This window comes from Excalfactoria chinensis, chromosome 2 (assembly GCF_039878825.1).
Source record: "Excalfactoria chinensis isolate bCotChi1 chromosome 2, bCotChi1.hap2, whole genome shotgun sequence".
Lineage (NCBI taxonomy): Eukaryota > Metazoa > Chordata > Aves > Galliformes > Phasianidae > Excalfactoria > Excalfactoria chinensis.
This window is the reverse complement of record NC_092826.1, coordinates 83,790,664-83,812,892: the sequence shown is the minus strand read 5'-3', so window position 1 is coordinate 83,812,892 and position 22,229 is coordinate 83,790,664. Positions and strand designations below refer to the sequence as shown.

The window sequence follows — 22,229 nt, the reverse complement described above, 5'->3', positions numbered from 1 at the left end:
AGGTGAAGTGAAAGGGGCGTTTAATGCCTCTAGGCTTCTCCGCACTGGTTTTACTGAATATATGAGAAAAATAAGGGTATTGCTTTTCTCTTCCACCTGCAGTGAGCCCAAACAGCAGGACATTGCAGGTTCTTTGCCAGTAGGTGGAGGCCTTGCAAGGGAAGTGGAAATCAAATCCTCCCGGAGTGGAAGGTATTTTATTACTTTGGAGTTCACTTTGTATGCCTCCAGGACGTGGGACAGTGCTTAATGTAAATCTATATATATTTCTGTGGTTTTGTCCTTGAAGAAAAGGTTGTCAGAATATAACCAGCCAGACATTTGCTAATGATTATTAAAATACAAAATAACAGGAACGAGTTCTTTTATTCTTTTCCTTTGGTCTGGTTTTGCATTTTCATTTTCTGGCCTGTGGTGATGGTTTTCTTTGAGCAGCTGTGTGGCATAGAATGGCAGACCTAAGCTCAAGTCACTTGTTGGCAGTATCCTCATTGCACAACTTGCTGGTACCACAGAGGTGGGTTTGGCTCACACTTAGAAGAAATTTTGGATCATGCTATCAGAAAAATCCCCCTCTTCTGAGTGTATCATCCAGTAACTCAAGTCTCAACTTGCCAAGCACTTAAAGTGGGTTTCAGTGGCTGAAGAACAGCAAGACGGGAGATGTGTCCAGTGCACAGCCCTTGTCAAAATGAACCGCTGTAGTACGTTGCTGTTTCTTGCCTCTTGTCTGTGAGGATGATCTTTTGCACTTGTAACTTGTGCGAGTGTATCTGAGCTGGCTCAAATGAATGCTTCTGATTGTAGCAGCAGTAACCAGGACTTTGGGTGAGGGCCACTGCAGGACCAGTGTGATGTCCACAGCTCTGTTAGGTTCCCATGTGAACTGGTAAATTTGAAGGCTTAACCTGGGTGGTTTTATGCAACCAGCAATGTCATTGCAGCGTAATCACAGCTTGAATTACAACCCGTAGCACAGGCAAAGGTTGGAATATATTGACTCGTATTCTTAGAGAAGAAATGAAGCTGCTACAAAACAGGAAATTTTAAGAACCACTGCAGGACAAAGGAAGGGTGGCACCACCTGTCTCTAGTGTTCACAAGGATCTCTTCTGCCATCTATTGCCATATACAGTTCACCACATGCCCATATGGAGGAGAAAACATTCCTGTCCAATCTAGGTGAGACTCAGCCTTTCTTCAGCTGCTGGAAGTTGGGCTGGAAGCATCTCATCATTGAGGTGCTTGAAGGTAGATGTGTGGTTTCATAATCACATTGGACTGAAGTTATACCTTGGTAACTCAGTGTCATTTTAGCTTGAGCATGATGAGAGCTTGTAACCTTGTGTAGAGCACAGCAGCAATTCAGATCGCTTATGATAACTATGGATGGAACCATGATGGTCTCACATCAGGGTCAAGCTGTGAACAGTTATGTCAGTAGGATGAGAGGAGGTCTGGGCTCCTGGAGAAGGACTGCAAGCTTGGCTAACTGTGGTCTCCCATTTTTGTGTTGCTTCTTGCTCCTCTTTGCTTCCGTGTGCCTTTTGTTCTCTTGAGATTTCAAGGCTGTCTTAGAATTGTGGTATTAATTTAGGCTCAATTTAAAAAACAAAAAAAAACAACAAAAACTTAGACCAGAGAAAGTTAAGAAGACGATCCCATTCCTGGAGGTGTTTAAGACCAGGTTGGGCAACTTGGTCTAGTACCAAAACTGGAGGTTGGTGGCCCTGCCTGTTGGGTTGGAACTCGGCGACAATAGGTACCATTGATACAGGCAGATTATACTACCCAAGAAGCTACAGGGATGTGGGAGAAGAAATGAATTTCAAAGCCCTTCTTTGTTTTCCAGCTTTCTGCTCCTGATGTAATGTTGTGTATTCACAGAACTTTGCCTGAAGTCATAAACCAGGGCATAGTTGTAAGAATGTATGCAGGTAGAAACACTGCTTTGCTAGAGATAAGCACTGGTCTCAAGTTTGCTTCAGGGTCAGCCAAGAAGATCTTGTAGTCTGTGTTCAGTTTTGTTTGTTTGTTTGTTTGTTTGTTTTTGTTTGGTTTTTTGTTTGTTTTGTTTTTGTTTTTTTGTTTGTTAGTTTTAAACTTAATCTGGTTTGAATTCTAGAGTCCTGTTCTCATGAAGATTTTCTCAGAAGCTGTTGTTTGTGGTGAATGTCTTAGGCTTGTTCTTGGGAATGAAAGGGCAAAACATAATTTGGCCTTGCTTCCTACTGGCACGTGGTCAGAATAGGTCAAAATTTCTTCATTGTCCAGTAAGAATGGTGCCTCTAGCACCTAGTTTTCTCATGCTCACCTTGGGCTTGCCTGAAAGTTTCTACTGCTAGGTTGATTTTTGTTAAGCTGGAAATTAAACACTTGACAATAATTTGATGTGCAGTGCATATCTGGCTATCAAAGCTTAAATTGTCTTATTTTTAGTGGGAGCATATCTTAAAGAATCACACTTCAATATTAGTTTACCTTATTAATCAAAGCTGTATGCATACAAGAATCTTTGTATACAAGCACAGTTTGCATGATTGAGTGTAATGACATGCAGTGCTGTTGAAGTGAATGTGTAGTTTATTATGACGAAAGCAGAAGATGGTGAACTCAAAACAGGATCCAAATTGTTGGAAATAAGTAAAAGATACAGAAAAATGCTTTGATAGGTCAGCAGAACTGGGAACTGTGAAGCCTCACAAAGGAATAATAAAGAGCCCAAGCTGTCTGCATGTAATTGCAGGATGTATTGCAATAAAGTGTGTTTCCTCAGTATCCGTTCCTAGGTCAGGCAGTGATGCTGTACTCTAGCACCATTTGTTGAAAACTCATGCCAGCCTGTTGCCACTTGTTTGTAGTAGCCACTTTAATGTAACAAAATTACATATGTATAAATACGTGCCTTGCAATTGCTCTGGCAGAGAAGCAACAGAAACAGACAAAGGTAACCAAATGCTGACACTGCTTTCAGAAAGAGGCAGAGAGTCCTTAGTATTAGCTTGTGAGCTGCTCCCTGGCAGCTCAAAAAGTGGAAAACAGATCTGCATCAAAAAGGGAAATGTGAATTAATCTTGAAATGGTGACACTCAAGCTGCTGTTCCTTTAGTGTTTGGAAATGTAACTGTAGTGGTGCCCTGAAAAAGAAAAAAGGATGTAAACATCGGGCAACAATGAAGATAAAAATGAAGTTCAAAGAGTAAGCTAAAGGTTATGAGATGAAACAGCAAGCAAACATTGCAGCATATCACCCGCAGGAAGTTTTATGAAAATCTGCACATGACTAGAGATTGGAGAGTATTTGAAAAAGATAAAGTTTGTTTTGCAGGGCTCTTGCTGGTTGAGATGCATAGGTATGCAAAGTGTTTCTCAACCCCTAAATTTACCTTAAATAGAGTGATGTGAGTACATGTGTTATCAGTTGAAATGTACATATTGCCGTACAGTTCTTCACTCTGTATGTTTTACAGTCCCTATGCTTGCTTTCACTCAGGAGTTACAGGGGAAATAAACTGAAGAGAGTGGAAGATTTTGGTACAGATTTAGTTGTACAACTACTATATGATAATTTAATACATTTTGTAGCTAGCATAGCACGCATGTTATCTAGAGTATTAATATTTAGTAAATATGTTAACAGACTGGCATTACCAACCTGTACTTTCAAAGAAAAGCCTGCCTTTGTATTGTTGGCATTTTATTACTAAATATGCCTGCATGCTGAAGAAGTGGTGCTAGAGATTCTATTTTAAAAGATGTTTCTGAAGTATTTTTAGCTAATGCAAACTGTAGTGTTTGGATTATAAATAACATCTTTTGCTTAAAACGTTCAGCAAAACATAAATCCAGTCTAGAAAAATTTCAAGAAGGATATTTCACATTAGAGAGAGATGATTTTTAGCCTAGCCTGAGCTTGTACACTGGGGATATTTTTGCTGTGCAGGTTTAGTCTTGAGCTGTAATTTGCAGTCCTAAACAGTGGGTTATGTAGAGAAGAAGCACACCAAAGGAAAGCAAAGACTTTTTCAGACAGAGGATTTTTTGAATTTCATATCGTAGGTAGGTGTTTAAAGCCTGTCAAAAATAGTAGAAGGAAAACAACTTCGTGTTGAGAGAAGGTGAATTACTATTTATTTTTAAATAGTCTAGATATTTCTGGTTGCTTGCTTGGTGTTTAGATGTGGTATCAGGCTTTTCCCACATCATTTTCCTTCTTGTATAGCTGCTCTGTTTGAATATTTGCAAGCCTTATATAGCTTATACCCTTTAGATGAGGACAGGGAGAGCAATTTATTTTGAGGAAGGAAACACTGTTGTTGTTGTTCTTTTTTCTGCTTGTGCCATTCTGTCCCCTGTTGCCCAGTGTATAATAAGTAGACTATTCCAGCAGAATCTGCTGCCTTAACAAATGAAGAGTGAAAACACACCGGTGTTGCTATGTCCTTATCATATGCAAAAAGTCTTTCTGAGCACTTCTCTCCCTCCATTACCTTCTCTGCCTGGCTCAGAGCACTGCGGCCTGATCTGATGTAACCCTAGTGGAAGGCTTGGCCTCCTCTTTTGGCACAGTTTCACACTTAGATTAGATTAAGTGTAACATGAAACCGTACCCAATATAATCGGTTTTATGCTTCTAGAGGTTTTCATGGAGAAATATCAGATTGTTAAGATCTGTACATTCCTTCACGAGGACCCATGTTTTAAAGTGTGTGCGTGTGTTCAGTCTCCTTTGCTGGTCCACCATCAAAACTGTCTATCACACAAACCTGGAACAGGAACTGCGTGATGGCATTAAGGTGGAAGCCTGTGGAGCAAATATGCATAAAATAGGAGTTATTTCAGAAACCTTGAAGATATGGTTGTCATAAGAGAGCACCTTCATTTGCTAGCTTTTGTAAATTGAATTGGTAATGCCGACTGTTGTGTATGTTAAGAAGAAACTCTTATTTGGAAGGGACAGGCCTGTTTCTGGGGATCTGGTGAGTGAAAGCCAAGTGTGAAGAAGTATGGCATATATCAGCAGCAGTGCTCCACATTTGTCTGTAGGAGAGGAAACATCTCTGACACGTTTGATCATATGGTAACAAGTCTCTGCAACCTCCCCAGGAAACGGCAAAAGTTCATGGCCGCAGCCTGGAATGAAGCTGGGGGAGGGCCTAGCTTTTCAGCTGTCAGCACTGAGATGAAGGACCCCCACTGGAGTATGGAGGATTGTGAAAAGTGGCTGTCCCTAATCCCTTTCCACTGCTCCAGGGACCAGTAACTGGGATGCTGCAGACAGGCCTGGCCAGGCCTTGCTGCAGAGGTTTGATTCTGAACCATGAAACAAGCTTACGGCTTACTTTCTGAGGGGCTGCAAAGTCTTCCTTGCTACTTAGCTGTGATCACGTTGCACTGCAGCAGGTAGTTTCCGAGAAACGTTTGGCCGACCCAGCCACTGGGCTGTGTATGCTTTTAACAGCACAGCCAGAACACCGTGGCTGTGGGGAAAAATTGCTCCACGGATGACAGCAGGGATCTCACTGATGACCTTTTTATAGTCTGCTTTTTTGGCTGGAGAGCGTATGTTTTGTGCAGAACAGAAGCCAACACAAAGCATTTTTCTCTGGCCACGTGTGTGGTTTTGCTGATAGAAATGTAATTGGTTGAAATTAAAATCTCACACATCCCGCACAAGAGCCTTCTTGGAATTCTTTGCAATGCAATTTGAGTAATTTGGGGGATATCTATAGGTAGATATATATAAGACCTCCATTCTGGAATGGTAGTTGTTCATGCATAATAGGAAATATAAGAGTAGCCTTTTAGTTGCAGTTCACAAATTATAAGCACCGTGTTAAAAATATGTATGTATAAACACCATAATATCCCTGCCACTAAGGAGATACCAGTAAATGGTAAGAATGGCTGTGAGGATTGGCTAGGGATTTTTTTGTTGTTATTTGAGAGCGGAGTGAATCCTGAGGATATGGACAATTTTATGTGCAGCTCAGGGAGAAAAGTGCTGAATGCTGCTTTTGTTCTCTGTTGTCATTAGGAGATATGTATAAACATTGCTGGGACAAAATAGAGGAAGTTTAAAATATACTGTCAGACCTGCCCAGCTACTTAGTTGTAATATCTGCAAAAAAGTTTACCAGTTATGTGTTTCTTCCATACTGAACGACAACTGTGCTTGAACTGTGTCATAACAGTGAAGTCTGCAGTGGAATGACAAGACCTGGCTTTTTCTTTAGTGTTATTTGATACGTGTTTAAGTTCTACATTATGTAAATATGCTGCTATTAGGGAAGAAAATGACATAAAATTGCATCCCTTCTCAATGAGGTTTTAAGTTCTTTCAGGAGCTTCTTTCCTTTTTGAAGCTGTAATAACGATCATAATTAGAGTCCCAGTTGCTTAAGTGAGAAATTAGCATGTTCTTAAATGCTGAGCTGAGTCAAGTTCCTGGTGAGACCCCCTCCGGGTATCTGTCCTGCCCCAAAGCGCATTCCCTAATACCAATTTGTGTTCTAGACGTATTAAAGAAAATCATATTCATTGCCACCTAGTAGTTAATCAGAGCCTTCAGATAGGCTTGAAATAATTTGCAGTCTGACTGTCAAAACCACTTGCTTCTGTTCATTTCCCATAATCGTACATATGGTCACGCTCTAAAACTTAGCAGAGAGCGTCAGACCATTGCCCAGTACCGGGACTGGAACTAATTCAGCCTGTGCTTGCCCTTCATCATTACGAATTTGTCACAAATAGTTAATAACCACACCCCAGTCCTCCTTGCTTGGTCTTTTAAGCTGGAATGACAATCTAGTGGCTTTTGCCTGATATTTGCACAATTGAAAATACATTTCCCTGAAGGTTTTGCTTTGTTTCCACAGGTCTGGGCGCAAATACAGATACCACGTATACTAATATGTATTCTGTTATCTGAATAAGATGCTAACAGATTGGAATAAATTAAGAATTTTAATGAGGCTAAAGCACATCTCATTTTAGATTGATTAATTGTGATTAAAAAAGAACACCCAAATAACAAGAGGCAAAGAAAACTTAACACTTAAAAAAAAAGACAAAGACACTTGCCTGATGCAGAATACAGATTTAATTAATTTCCAAACAAGCAAATAATGAACTGTAAGTGTATGACGTGCAAGAAAATATTTGGAACATATGACATGGTAGTCACAGATTTTGTAATCAAGATGTTGCTTTTCTGGTTTTCTGAATTGCTGTAGAAGGTACCAAAGCTATCACAAGCAACAGTTATGTATACTGTTTGTAGGAGATGGATTCTGTCTCTCTTTATTTAAACTGATTTTGATGCTCTGATGCCCCTCCTGCAAGTTCTGTCTAATGTGCTTCTGATGTGCTTTTGTTTCCACAGGCCAAGGCTGCAAGCACAAAGGAAGTTTGCTCAGTCCCAGCCGAACAGCCCCAGCACAACTCCAATAAAGATAGTGGAACCGTTGTTACCCCCTCCCGCCACTCAGATTTCTGACCTCTCCAAAAGGAAGCCCAAGACAGAAGATTTTCTTACTTTCCTCTGTCTTCGAGGTAGGACTCTTGCAGCAGCCTGGGGGCACAATCTCATTCAAGGAATAAGCAGCAGCACCACACGCTGCATAGCAGCTATACAAACGTCCTGGTGTTGTGCTTGAATATATTGTGTGCATTTCAGCTCTTGCGATTTGAGTGTATCTGGAGAAGGAACGTTCAAGTTCATGGCTTTAAAGACCAGAAAATGAGGCTGGTAATAGTGCAAAAGGAAATTCTTTTTATATTTAGCACTCTGTTACCTTGCATGCGTTTTCCTCTAGCTCTCTTTAAGTTCTCCCCACGCTCATTTGTTTTGCCTGACTATAAACTGAAGAAGTACTTAACTTTACCACGTAAATATTCCTGCAGTGTGAGAAATCTGGTTGGAAATTCTGTTTTTCTTCTAATTCGTTGTCTTTGCTGTTCAATCTGGGTGATGCTTTTCATCGGTAGGAGAATGGAATTACTGCCATTGGTTTTTAATCACAACTGCCATAAAAGCTGGATTGTTACCATGGTAATAATTAAAACATGTTAACTGTTATGCTGTACAAACCTAGTGAAGACAAGGTGTCTTAAGTTGTACTGAGAGATATCCCACTTTCCCAGTTTATTTCATTGCAGCAGGTGCCTGGGCCTATCTGGAGCTGTACAGTGCCATTACTGGTGTGTGTCTGCAAGCTTGCATGGCAGAGTTGGGGACCCTTGCGTGAGGTATGGCTAACAAGCCAGATTAAGCTAAAGGACACCTTACCCTGGTGGTCGTTTTTGTTGGGACTCTTCTTGCCTCTGTGCCCCAAGTCATGTCCTGAAGACAATGCCTTTGATTTAAACCTTAATTGTTATGTTGGATCTTGTGGTGTGTTTCTGTTTTGGCAGGTGCCCTCCATCCCTATAGTTAGTTACTGCTCTGTCCTTGAAATGCTGGCATGATGCCTCTTGCTGTTATTTTGTTGTGAATGCAAAAAGAGGGATCTGCATTTATTACAGATAGAGCTTGTCTGCAGACATCTACCCTAGGGGACTGAATCCTTCAAAGCTGGTTGCTCCCACTTGTGTTTAAGATACTGTTTCTAGTTCTGAGGTGTGTTGTGCCTGCTAACAGCACTGGTCAACACCACCTGTAGCTTTTTCTTTTTGTCAACACTGTCTTGCCTTAATGCAGTATGGATTTCTTTTGTTTTTGTGAGATGTTAGAGTTGTAGCATCTTTAGACTGGTAGCTTATTTGCACTCTGGTCTGAAATGAAGCCTCTTTCCTGTTGAGACTTCTGGTAAAGGGGATGGGTGGAAAGGGTTGTTAGCTAGCTTTTGTGTTTGTTTAAAGGATTGCAAGGAGCAGAATTTAATGGAGTTTAAAGTAGCATCACAGTCCTCTGAAATTTAATCTGTGGAAATGTATTTCTAATTTAGTCTGCTGTGAGGTTGATCGGTCTGTTGGCAGCATGTCACTGCTGTGATCTGGGCCAACTGCCACAGTTGTTGCTGGGAAAATTCAGAAGGGTGTGTATGTGTATGAGCACACATGGCTGTATTCACACGCTTGTTTCCACTGCTTGATAACTAAGCATGTGTTATTTATAGCTTTGAAGGCACTTGCGCTTAAAAAAAGGCAACCTAAGTGGGGATTTTACTTATCTCCGTTTTCATTTCCTCCTGTCTCTATGTGTTCTGCTTTTACAGTGGAAACACAAAGCACGGGTACTTTTGTCCTATTTCAGTGCTTCATTCAGAAGGTGGTGTTTTTTTATTTTAATAAATTTTAATCAGTGGCTGTTTAGCTCTTGCACCTGTAATTTTCTTCTTTGTTATTCATCTGTAGAATAATTGATGTTTTGTACTGTCAATTAAGGACTTGCAATTCATTCTAATTTCTTCAGTAGGCAGAAGTACTTGTATACTGCAGACAGCACAGGCATTCAGACACTAAGATCCCAATTATAATTATGTTAAAAGCCAGGAGAGAAAAACAGCACCAGGAGCGCCACACATGGCATGTTCTTGATCTGGTTAAAGAGGCTGAAGAAAACCAGAAAGAGGGTCTGTCAGCCTTGTGTTTCAGCACTCACAGTGTAGCTCCATCCCCCTAATTGTACAAAGCCTGAGAAGAGCTAGTAAAAGACAGGGAGAGATCCTGCACATGTGGTACCAGAATGCATCTCTCTGGAGAAGCAGAGGCTATGACTTGGAGGGACAGGGAGCATGGTGATTGAGGTTGGTGTTAGTTCTGTTTCTGAACTGTTGTGTCTCGTGAGGCAGCTTGAAATTCTGCAGTCAGTTGTGGACCCTCTTGATGTCCCTGTTGTAATAAGACAAATGGAAGCTGGTTCTTCGTATGCTTGTAGGGAGTTCAGGCAGCAGCCCACTGGTATGTACAGCTCCAGAAGGGACAAGTGAGTAGCCTCCAAGTACATTTGCCAGCTTGGTTTGGTGGTGCTCTTCCAGTGCTACCTGGTGAACTTGGAGAGAGAAAGAGCATCTTGCTTAGACTCTGCATCAGAAAAGCTTGTCTTTTTTTTTCAAAAGGGGTTGCTTTGTTTTTCAGTCTGCATGCTGGTTTTTTATTGAAATGCTGAAGAGTTCAGAATTGCTTGGGTGGCCACAGGCCATGTGGTTATTCTGACTTCTCTGCAGCCCTGGCAGTTTGCATTTGTGTGAAGTGAGACAGAGCCACATGGAAATATGCCACATTGCTTGCAAACGCATGGTGTTAAGGTACAAGTTCAGATGACTGAAATTGTTTTGTTAGTAAGTGTAGTAGAGTTATGATGCCAAACAGTGAATCTTCATATTTGTGTAAATATGTATACTTTTTAAAATCAGGGCTCTCACGTCCTATTCCTCATCTTCATGGTCAGTATGTTCATGGCCAAAGCTTTGCTCTGGTGAGAGAGTGTTCACAAGGACTAGTGGACAAACAGCTCTGTGGTCACATTTCTCTGCTTATACTACCACACCCAGCAACAGTATTGGGGCATGGTGTAAATTTGTGGTACTGCATCAGGTTGTATTTTCGTTTTCCATTTTTAAACAGAGAAGTGTAAAAATCGCTGTCACAACTAAAAGTTCACTCTTCAATGCTCTGTGGGGTTTACTTCAGGCAGCAACATCTGAATTCTATGCCCAGTGAAGGAAGACTGTCATGCCAGTTTGGAAACGTGGCCCTTTATGTGTGCAAGCTCCGGTATTTAGGAAGAGAAATCCTATTTAACTGGGCTTCAACTATGTGGCAGAAAATCTAATGCTCCACAGCACTTCTATTTCTGTATGTATGTATTTATTTATAGCATCCTGTAATTTCAAAGGGAGGTAATTTAACCAAGATGACCTGCTTGGTTTCATTATCAAGAATACTAGGGGCTTTAAACATATTTTTAATTAGAGTTTGTTTTTTGAACCCTTGATTTGACAATGCAATGTACTAATTACTTCTTATAAGGTAAGAAGGGTAAAATGAAAAGCTGTACCAGCTGATGAGTATCTGTGCACCCAGGAATATGTCTAGCTGACCAGATTTGGCAAGCCTCACCTTCTCTGAATGATTTTAAAGCCTTCCTCCTTTTTCATTTTCATTTATTTTTTAATTGTGACCTAGAATTTCCAGCACAAGGAGGAAGGGAGTAGCACAGATATCTCTGAAGTGTTTGTCTGCAGTGTTCTTATCTTTAAATAGCTTATTTGAAGGAGCCTGTATGCCCTTTGCTGGAGGCTTAATTAGTATCTTTCAGCAGTGTGTGTAGATACCGGCATGTCATCTGCATGCTGACACACAATGGCATTCACTTTTTACTGTATTTTATGCTTCTGATCAAACCTTTCTAGCTTCCATTACGAAGCATTTAAGATGCCTTTATTCTTCATAGTTATTTACAGTTTTAAAATATTGCAGTTTGAGTAATACAGAGCTAAAAGGGGAAAGAGAAGGATGTCCCCCTGAGAAATGGATCTATGGCAAAAGGTGATAACAGAAAGGCTATGATTAGGAGCCTACATTTTAAAAAGTTTTCCCATGATCAATTTTCTAATTAAGTCAGGCCTCTGGGACCTACATGCTAGAGAATTTCAGGGATTCCTAAATAAGGATAATTTAATTGAGATCTCACAAATTGAGTTTTCAGACTATTTTAACTGAGAAACATGTGACTGCTCCTTGAGTACCGCAATGATTTAAGAATGTAATGATTTATTACTATCGGGCATAACCAAGATAGAAAACTATACAAGCAGCATGCTTGTCCATACTTCAGAAACAAGAAACTTTTAAATCTCATTGATGCGGTCCTATTGCAGTTTGTTCTTGGAGACCTTTTCCTTTTCTATCTTTTCGATTGGTTGGTTGGTAGGTTTTGTTTTGTTTTTTTAACCACCTTGTTTAGGAAGTAGGCTGAGGGGGTCATAGATCCCAGTATTGTCTCTCCTGTCCGTTTGCGTGCATTGCCTCCATTGAGAAGCCTATGGGGTTTTTTTAGGTACTGTCCCAGAATTAGATGGGATTATGGGTGGATGGAAGGCAGGTGCCAGCATAACAGGTCTGCGTGTGTGCTCGGGGATTGTGAAGAGGAAAGTTTCCAAAATACAGCCTTGGTGTCCTTCCGAGTTGAAGACTGCAGCATTAGTAGCCATTATCTGGGGCACTGACATTCAGAGGCAGCACATTACAACCATGTAGTTGTGTTCATCAGGTTGGGATAAGCATAGTAAACAGCACAGGCACTTGATTGGGCTGGAAGCAATGTCAGTGAAATGCTGACACTGTCCAAAAATGTAAGGTTTTAAAGGCTTTGCAGTCTAGGCTAGTTTAAGTAATTCCAAAGTAATATTATAACATAAAGACTTAGAATGATTGGTTTTAAATGCTGGAGGAAGACGTTTTATAGATTTTGAGTTGTTAAATCATATGGTGCTTGAGACTGAAATTTTAGGATGCACTGAAAATGCAAGGTTAAGCTCTGGTGTGTAGAGTCCTCATTGCACAAACCATTTAATAAAAACAAGCTTGCATTTGGTGACTGTAGTCTCACGGTTTTTAATTTCTATTTTAAGGTTGGGTTAGTGTTGAAATGTGAAAGATCCTTTCTGTGTGTGGAATAAGTGGTGCATCAAACATGCAGTTATTTAGTCCGCTTATGGAGTGCGTTGCTCCCATAGTGATTTAGGACAAGAGGAATGTAATCAGGGCATGCAGGAAGCAGGCACTCCGTGTAAAGCAGAAAGTGCACTAAGGCTACTCTTTGCTAGGGTGGGAGCACCACTGCAAGGCTGCCCCTCCAGCTGTGCTGCAGTGGTGTACACCTTGGCAATGCCCTGTGCTACTGAAGAGGCTAAGGAGCTGGAAGGGTTACTGGAGGCACGGTGGAGCAGCCTGCATGTACTGCAGCAGGATCAGTGCCTTCTCTGCTCCTCCTGGTTTGAGGCCTCTTTCTGATGTTAATGATTCCAATATTTACCCCTGCAAAAAGCCACAGGATGAAATTAACTTGTTGAAATGGGAGACTAATCTTGTGGTTTGGTCTTTGTATTTGCCAGAGACTCCCTCCGAGTCTCCAGGCAAGCTGCTTAGCTCTTCTGTAAAATGAGGATAACATTTAACTCCGTGTATGGGTATTGGCGGAGCTGGATGTTGATTATGAATAAGCTACCGGCATAAAACCTGAGTTCTGTGGTTTCAGAAACCACACTTCAAATCCTTGGGGCCCACAATTCATAGCCAGGTGGGTGACCTCGTGTATTTTGGCAAAGGGGATTCCTGCCCTTCCTTCCACCAGCAGGGTGTGCACGTGGTTCGGCAAGCTGCAACCCTGTGGGAAGCTTTCAGTGCCCCCACAAAAGGTGAGTTTTGTGCAAGTGATGGGGCTGAGGATCTCTAGGGTTTGAAAAATAGCCTGCTAGTTCTTTTTGGAATGTCAACATGATGATTGGGAATGTACAGACGTGTCTTGTTTGTGGTGGAGAGGATCATAAAGTCAGGGGTTCAACAATTTGTGGGAAGGATTGGTTTTGAGATTTGCCTCCAAAGGCAGCCAGATGAGTGGAGGTTTATTGCTCTGAGATTGTCGTGTTCTGCTTTGAGACTGTCAGATATGAATTGTAGATGTGAGAAGCACTCTACTTGTTTTTTATTATTCAGTAGCCTGTCACTCTGGTGTGTGTGTTGTTAACTTTGGAAAGCGAGCCTTTTATTTTTCTCCTGAAAATTCACGTGTTCCCTCCCCTTATTGTATTTCCCTGAAAAAGAAACCATTTTCTTTTGATTTTGGATTTAGCTCTACTGCTCCGAAGAACAGACCAAGAAGAAAATGGGCTTTGTGTCATTACAGCGGCCATTACATTGGCCATAACGCTAAGCATTCTGTGATTTGTGCAGCGGCGCGGCAGACACGCTTTGAATTGTTTGTTTACGAGCTCTGTTTTGTTTCTGTGGTTGAGATGGCCTTTTCCTCCCTCTCGTTCAGGCACCGCGGAGCTCCCTCTGGGACTGTTCCTGCAGGTGGAGTGAGATAAGTGAGATACAATTGCTCTTTACTATAGAGTTTATGTAGTTCATTCTCTTTAAGCCTTGCTCTGTAAAATAGCCATAAAGTGTGGGCATAAATTATGTTTATTCGCACTTCAGGGTCTTTACGCTGTCCTGTCAAAATGTAATAAGTAGGATGTATAATAAATGAGAATCAGGCCCTAAATTTGAAGTACTGAGATGGCAGAACATCGGAGCATTTGGGAGGCGAGGTTTTTCCACCTGTGTACAGCCCCAAATGGTACTGTGTGTCAAAGGGGAGCCAAATCTTTGGTCGCTGCCCTTGGAGTTTGGCATGCACCGTGTTTATTGGGGAAGGCTTCGGTCCCACATACCTTGACCTGCCTTGTGCTTAAATCATTCTGATGGCTTGAATTGTTGTAAGATTTTTCCAAAGCACATCTGGGTTATGTTTAATTGCTGCGAGAAAAAAAACGGAAGAGTTGGAGAGAGGGCTGGTGTAACTAATTCAGGGGGAAGAATTCTCCAATTTTACAGAAACCACAGCCCAAATTGTAGAGAAGGCTCTTGGATTGAGAAGATTTTTGTTGTGGTTGTAACATACCACGGTTTGAATCTTGTCCAGATGAAAACATTTGGTTTGTACTTCAGTAAATATTGCGGAAAAGCTGCCAGCTAATTCTGAAGAGTAATGAAATAGTGCTTTTGGCAAAGCGCATGCACTTTCCATACTTCTGATTCCAGTCTTCAGTTCCAGATCTGGAGTTTTTAGTATGTTTTGCTAGTCCAAGACAAAAGTTAATGTAATTTAACAAGAAACAAAACATACAGTAATTTAGGAGGGCAAATTACACATTTGTCAAATAAAAAAATAATAATAATAATAATAATAATGACCTCATTAGTCAAATAAAATGTTTGAAAAAGTGAATAGTTTATTCTGTTAATCAGGCAATTGCTGCTGAGTTCAATGCATCTATACATACAGGTTGTGCAAGCATCAGTCGTGTCTGCTTGTTAGTAGCAGGCTTGAATTTTGCACATGCAGATAGTAGCATCTTTCCCAGAAGGCTTCTGAAAGCAGCACTGCGACTTAAAAATCCGTATTTTGCTTTGTACTTATTGTTGTACAAGAATCAAATTGTTGTAGCAGAGGACACAATACATTTGTCATCCTTTCATATCCATTAGGCAACGTTTTGTGTATAGTTGCGGTAATTGTTTTTCCTATATAGTTAGGTTTTCTTTTGTGTTGCTCTCGCACAATAGGAGGGAAGACAAAAATACTCGAGAGAATTTCAATAATGAAACTGCAGATACTGGCAGAAACAGTTGCCAACAATACTTCAAAACTCATTTTTTAAATAACTGAATATCCTCCCATTTTTTTATAATAATTCACAGTTCGTTGTAACCCTGATGAGTGAATTTAAAAAAGAAAAATGACCGGGGATGATTCTCTCTATGTTTCTCACACACAATGGTATCCCACCACACTAGGGGTGAATCCCGCTCTGGCACTGTTGAGAGATGGGTGCTTTGTTAGCTGGCTGAGTTTTTTGCATGGCTTACAGTCCCGTGGCAATTTGTTAGGCTTGCAGAACTGCATCATGCAGTCCAGCTTTGGTGAGTTGGCCTTCCTGGCCTTGGTGGTGGTGCTTTTGTACTTGGCTGTGAGATAACACTGCCTTGTTTGTTAACCAAGGAAAGGTAGGTGGCACGTGTCCAGATCATGCAGCGGGTAGACGGCGCTGTCCGATAGCTATTGCTGATAAATAAGCTATGTTCTTCCTGCTTTACCATTGTTGGTGCTATTAAATGTCCGTCCTTCTCCCAGCATCTTCTGTTCCCATTGCTCCAGCATCCTGTGTCACCTGGTAACTCACCTCCCCAGTATTTAAAAAGGAGATTATGAAAAGGAGGGGAGTTAACTTTTTGCTCAGATAGATAGTGACAGGATAAGGGGGAATGGTTTTAAGCTCAGGCAGGGAAGGTTTAGATTGAATTGTCAGGGAGAAGTTCTTCATGGAGAGAGTGGTGAGATGCTGAAACAGGCTGCCCACAGAGGCTGTGAATGCTCTGTCCCTGTGTTCAAGGCCAGGTTGGATGGGGCCCTGGGCAGCCTGATCTAATACCTGATTTGGAAGTTGGTGGCCTTGCCTTTGGCAATGGGGTTGCAATTTGATGATCCTTGGGGTCCCTTCCAACCTGAGCCATTCTGTGATTCTCTGATTCTCTCCTGGCATCTGTTCCCCACTCTTACTCTGCTCCACAGCTCCATGCCCTTTCTTTTGGCTTAATTTTTCTGCCATGTTTTCTTTTTCCCGCCGATCATATTGCAATAGCTTCAGCCAGCCCTTTGGTGATGGCACGTGGTTTTAGGCAAATATGGATGCAAAACAAATCAAGTGTCTTGAAAAAAAGTGCAGTTAGAGACCATGTGCCTAGACATCATCAAGACAAAATGTAAAATGTACAGCTCCTACAGGAGATTGGAAACATACTGTGTTTCATATTTTGTTTAATAACAGAGTGATATATTAAGCTACACGTTCAATAAGAAAAAGTGTGCATAGAAATTTTCCAAATCTTGAGAGCTTTTAACGTTACTTTGCCGTTACAGTATTTATTAATGTACTTTCATTTCCTTAGTCTGCGATTTTAATCTGAATTGGTTCCCTGATCTGATTCACCACATGGCCCCATAAAAAAAAGTTACTCTGACCAGCCAAGGTGGTGGCGCAGGAGTTAAGAACAAGAGCCAGATGGGGTACATGCTCTTCGAGACCAATTTTGGTGCCAAGAAAAATGTCTCAGTGGTTTCTTGGAGGAAATTTCTTCTCAAGTTATTTTCTAGATCTTTGTTTTCTAGATGACCATCAGGTTTATCCCATTTTCCAGATACCTGTTGATCTGAGTGAGGCTGAGTGTTCTTCAGTGTAAAGAGCCACTCACTCACTTTCCCCAGGTGCTGAAGTGTTGGCTCCTGGCTCTCCCCTTTCATCCATTGCACTTCTTGTAGTAGCAGCTGCCTGCACAAACTGGAGACTCCCAGCACAGAAGGAGACTTGTAAAATTCAGCTGCAGGCTCTCATAACTCTATTGCAGATGTTCTGCTGTTTTCTTGGGGATGGAAAATGAGGAAGTAGGTGTTGCATACTTGGAGTTCCAAGGCCTGACAAGCACCAGCTCCTGGGTGTAAATGTCCACAGCACTGGAGCTTCTCTCTTTTGCTCTTTGTTATCCATTAAATTCTAATGTTGCTCTTTAGATTGCCCCACATAGGCGTTGAGAATCATACCTTGGTTCTCGGGAAGAGGAGATGGCTGTTTGTCTCTTCTCAAGTCCGTGTCTGTTTTTAACTACAGATGAAGACAGGCAAAATTTACAGGGAAGGGGTCATTATTTTATTAAACCAAAAAAAGAACTTCTGAGTGCATTCCTTTCTAGATCTCCAGTGCTTGTAGACGTACAAGGCTACAATAACACTACTTACTGTTGTTTATACAAGTTAGCCACTTGGAACAGTGACAGCCATTCCCTGCAGAGATGGGTGACAGCAACTGGTGCACATCCCTGTGCTTTCTCAGAAAGAATGTGGGACAGATAGGACAGGAATACTTTTTTAATAAAGAAAGCGAGTGGTCACCTAACTGTATGGTAATCAAAATAGTTTCAGTATAAAAAGCATGCAAGAAAGCTCAAAGCTTTTAGATTTTTGCAGCGTCTCCCATCCATAATGAAATAGAACAATTGTGTTCAAGTAGAACAAAAAATGCCTGAGTGCAGTATTTTCTTTTTTTCTTTTTTCTTTCTTTTCTGTTTAGCAAGTCAACTTTAATAAATGTGTAGGAAGAGCCTGAGGGAGGAGGAGGAGAGGAAGAGGTGATCTGGAATGAACAGCAACTTTTCTCAGGGCTCACACTGCAGAGCACTTAGATCAGTAAAATGAGGACTAGCAGGACTCTCCTGTGTTATTGGACCTTGCTGGTCTGATTTCTCTGCAAATGTCTTCTCCAAACAGTCCCAGCTGTCCAAGGAATGCAGTTTAACCATTGTTGTTCATAGTTCTTGATTGGAAAGAATTAAAAAAATACCATTCTAGCTGGAGATTTATGTGCTGAGATTGCAACAACTGAATGCCAGGAGTTAGGTATAGTTTCTGTCTGCTACATGGGTTGGGTTAGACCTTTCTAAGCAGAATCACATAGTACTGTACTTCATTCTCTACGTTCCCAAAAAGAAAGAAAAAAAAGAATGAAGATTGCTGTTGTAACAGAACATTTGTGCTGCAGATGATAATTTTTTTTTTGCTGGTCGCTGTTGAAAGCAGCTGACCAAAAATGGCTCAGGGAAGTCTAGGAAAGACAACGGAATAGACAGTGTGTCTGGTCTCCCATTGAAGTGTCTCAGAAGGATGCAATTTCTGAGAGTATTTATGTACCTAATCATAATAGATTTCAGTCTGTGTTTGAACCTAATTTTGAGAGGTCCTCACAGGAACTTTTATTGCTGTTGTTTGTTGATGCCTTAGTGGACTGGTAGCATCAGACAGTGGAGCCTGATTATAACTGCTGTACAGCACAAACTTGCAAAGCTGGTAACTTCTGAATCTGTACCACAGACCTGGGTACTTACATGGAAGGACAGTTTATTTTTCAGACAGCACTGTGTCCAGTGTGACTGGTTTGTAGTCCTTTAGTTAGTTGCTGCTGAGACTAAATCTCAATCCTATAGTGTCTGCTATAGAGGTTGAGAGCAAAGGTCTTCACATGTGATCAATATCCATGTGGCTTTACTGCTACTAGCTTTGCCTTGTGGATAGCAGTGCTGCGTTCCTGTGAATGCCAGGTATGATCTCATTCTTCCTCTGGAAATAGCCACTGTATGTCCCTCTGCAACTCTGTCTCTTCCATCCTTCCTTGGGTCTTTCCTCATATCTATTTGAAGGAGATTTTGCAGTTGGCAGTGGCAACACCAACCATTTGAAACCAAACAAAACACAGAAAGAACTTAAAGCCAAAAGTGTTTGCTAAGGATGCATCAGGCAAATAGTCAGTACCTTGTGTTAGTCTGTAGCCCAGATGCCTTCTTCCTTTGTCTTCTTTAGTTACAGGGGAATTTGAAGTGGTAAGTCGTCATTCTGCACTTCTGTAGATTAACTATTTCTTCCCATTCTTAATTAAATAAAAGTCTGTGAGTAAGTAGGAGTGTCCTTGGGTGCCCACCCTTCCTAGAAGTGCAAACTGACATCTGGGATAAAGGAAGGTATCTGTTGGTAGTTGACAGTCTTTATACATTTTAAAATAGAATGTTAAAGTCACATCATGTGTCCTGGTGCAGTCCTATGAAGCCTGTACGCTTGCACAACATGCATGGAATAAATTTTGTGTACAGGGTGGGTTTAAATTATCATCCAGTATCATTGTTGGACTTGTGGATCCTTAACTTATTTCTTACTGAACTGAGCGGTGTGTCTTACTCTTGCACAAACAAGGCACGTTAGGGGAAACGTGAGAAATAAGAGAGAGGTGAGAGGCAAGATCCTCATGAGGAGCACATTGGAAATCAAGAAACATTTGCTGTTTTCTGCCCTTTGCTGGGGATGTGCTAAGCAAATTCAAACTTCTCATTGTGTCAGCATTTATCTTTGTGTAAGACAGAGCAAGAATATTGTAAAGTAACACGTACAATACTGTAGAGAACTGCAAAGCACTGTAAAGTTCAAATGCTTACATTTTATTGTAATAATAACCTAAAAGTATAAGTGGGGTGCAGATTGGTTTGTAAATGCTCCTTTCTTCTTCTGTTTGTAAGGGCAGTAAACTTCTACTTCATCCATTAAGACTTCAGTAAAGCACTTAAACCTGCACTTGAAGTTAAGCATGCACATTAGTTCTTTTCTGAATACACCTATTAATTAGGACTTGCAGCAAGACTGCTTGTCTAAAGTATGAATAGAATGTGCTTTTATGAAGGGGGAGAAACCTGCTTTTCAAGTACATATGTATTCTGCTGGTAGAAGCAAATAAATAAAAAAAGGCTCCAGTTAGTCATGTGCTACTGTGACCTTCCATCTCTGGGTCCCCTTCTGTCTTGCTGTGCATAGCACTCAAGTACGGTACGATCAGCGTGGTTCAGTAAGTGAATGCAATGATGCTAATGAGCCATTTATTTTTAATGATCAGGTTCTCCAGCCCTGCCCAGCAACATGGTATATTTTGGAAGCTCTCAGGATGATGAGGATGAAGAAGAGGAAGAGGAGGAGACAGAGGACACAAAAACAGCCACAAACAATGCTTCATCATCATGCCAGTCAACCCCCAGGAAAGGAAAGACGCATAAACAAGTTCCGAATGGGCAAGGTAGGTCGTAAATAGCATTGTTCTCCTGCGCTGCCTAGTAAAGAAACATAAAAGCTGCATATGCTTAATCCTTGTCCATCTGGTCCTTCTGGACCTGAGTAAAAAACAACACGGACGTAATGGGAAATGGAGTGAGATGTAGTGTTAGTGTCTTCTGTTTTATCCTTTTTTTTCCTAACAGTCTGACCTATGTGCAGGATCTATAACCGCAGGGCTGAGGACACTCACTAGCTCTTTAGAGACTGATGTTTAATTTAGAATAAATTTGTTATATCAAAGTTAAATGTAAGCATCTGAATACTTCATAAGTGTTATCAAAACATGTGAAAGGGACAATACTTAATTTCTCCATTATATTTCTCCATTGATTTGATTGATGTTGATTCCACAGTTGCAGTAGGTATAGGGACTGCACTTACGCTGTTGGCAATGGAAAGTTTTTCTTCAGGTTATCTCTTCAGTTATTTCTTTGCAGATCAACAAAAACTGCGTTTGTTACAAAAACTTTCTGTCACAGTGCCCTCATATCATATCTTGATAAATGGGTCAGCGTGTGTCGCAACATTGCCTAGTGTAAAATGGAAGACCTAAACGCCGTGCTGAGTACTTTCTGAGTGCTTCCATCTCTAGCAAGAGCGATTGTGTCATGACGAGTCTATGCCCTGTTTGCCTGGTGTCATTTCAAAATGAATTCTGTGCTCCTTTTTCTCTTCCTCAGTATTAGTTTTACCTTGAAAATCTTTCCTTCTGGTGACTGCTTGTTCACCTTCCTTCTTAGCATCGGTACAGAAAGAAAGGTTTTTCTACGGGTTACTTTTTGAGAGATGGTTGTGACCTGTGCCTTCTTTTTTTAACTTCTTTCCTGCTACTCTGTGCTCTGAAGAAGAGATGAATTGATCCCAATTACTTCACTATGCCGGTCCTCATCTCTGCTTTTCAAAAAGAAATTTTCTGTAAAGGAAACCCTTGTTATATAAACCAGAATTATTTTTCAAGACAGTGTCTGCATTTGCTTTTTTATTGCACATGCTACCTCACATACTCAGTGTTTGTGGAGAAGTGGAAGAGGATGTTATACCTAATAATATTTCAGCTGTTGTCTGTAAGCAGGCACCTTAATGCTGTAAAAGCTGTGGATCAAAACTTTGCACTTTGGATTGATTTTTAACTAAAAGGAACAAAATAACAGCCACATATTTCTGCATATAGAAAATGAGATTGCACATAACAGAACTGCTGCCTTAGAGTTTTAAATGTGATATATCATTACGCAAGGAACTGATCATGTTCCTTGAGAATGTCCCAGGTGGCAGCCACTTTGAAATTAGCTCAGAACCAGAGACACCTGAAATCTTAATTGGGGGTAAGTAAAGGCAAACTTAATGAGCCATATAATGGATTCATAATCTTTATCAATATAGATCAGAGTGAGTGTAAGTGAAGATGCTGTTTTAATAGATGTGCAAAAGACCTTTATAAAATACATAGGAGACAGTGTGAGATGTTTTGACAAAGGTGATGAAACAGGAATTCCCAGAGAAGGCAGCTGCTTCTTCGTCATTGTCATTTCCTTTTTTCTTTTTCTTTCTTTCTTTCTTTTATTTTTTTTTCATTCTTCTTCTTTTTATTTTTTAATTAAAATCTCCTTACCCAGGGGTATTCCCATTTTTTCAGTGTCTTTTATTTTGGTTGACAGCCAATAGCATTTTTGTTCCCAGTGAATAAAGTAGGTTCTGGTTCATGTGTGTGTCTCTTTTAAATGGGACCACACACAAATGCAGACCAGTGACGGGTGCACCAAATGAACTTAATCTAGCGTGAGAGTCTATTTTTAATGAATTAAAGTCTTTTGTT

The 22,229-nt window shown here is 40.8% G+C and overlaps 1 protein-coding gene across 5 annotated transcripts in view; it reads left to right on the top strand.

Annotated features, from left to right (window-relative positions):
• JARID2 (jumonji and AT-rich interaction domain containing 2) overlaps window positions 1-22,229 on the top strand; it is a 202,740-nt gene that overhangs the window by 135,335 nt on the left and 45,176 nt on the right. For all 5 annotated transcript variants that reach the window (XM_072327482.1, XM_072327479.1, XM_072327480.1 and 2 more), the window contains 2 exons: window positions 7,385-7,554; window positions 20,199-20,375. In XM_072327482.1, coding sequence (XP_072183583.1) covers window positions 20,222-20,375 — 154 coding nt within the window. In that variant the 5' untranslated portion in view covers window positions 7,385-7,554; window positions 20,199-20,221. The remainder of the gene's footprint in view (window positions 1-7,384; window positions 7,555-20,198; window positions 20,376-22,229) is intronic.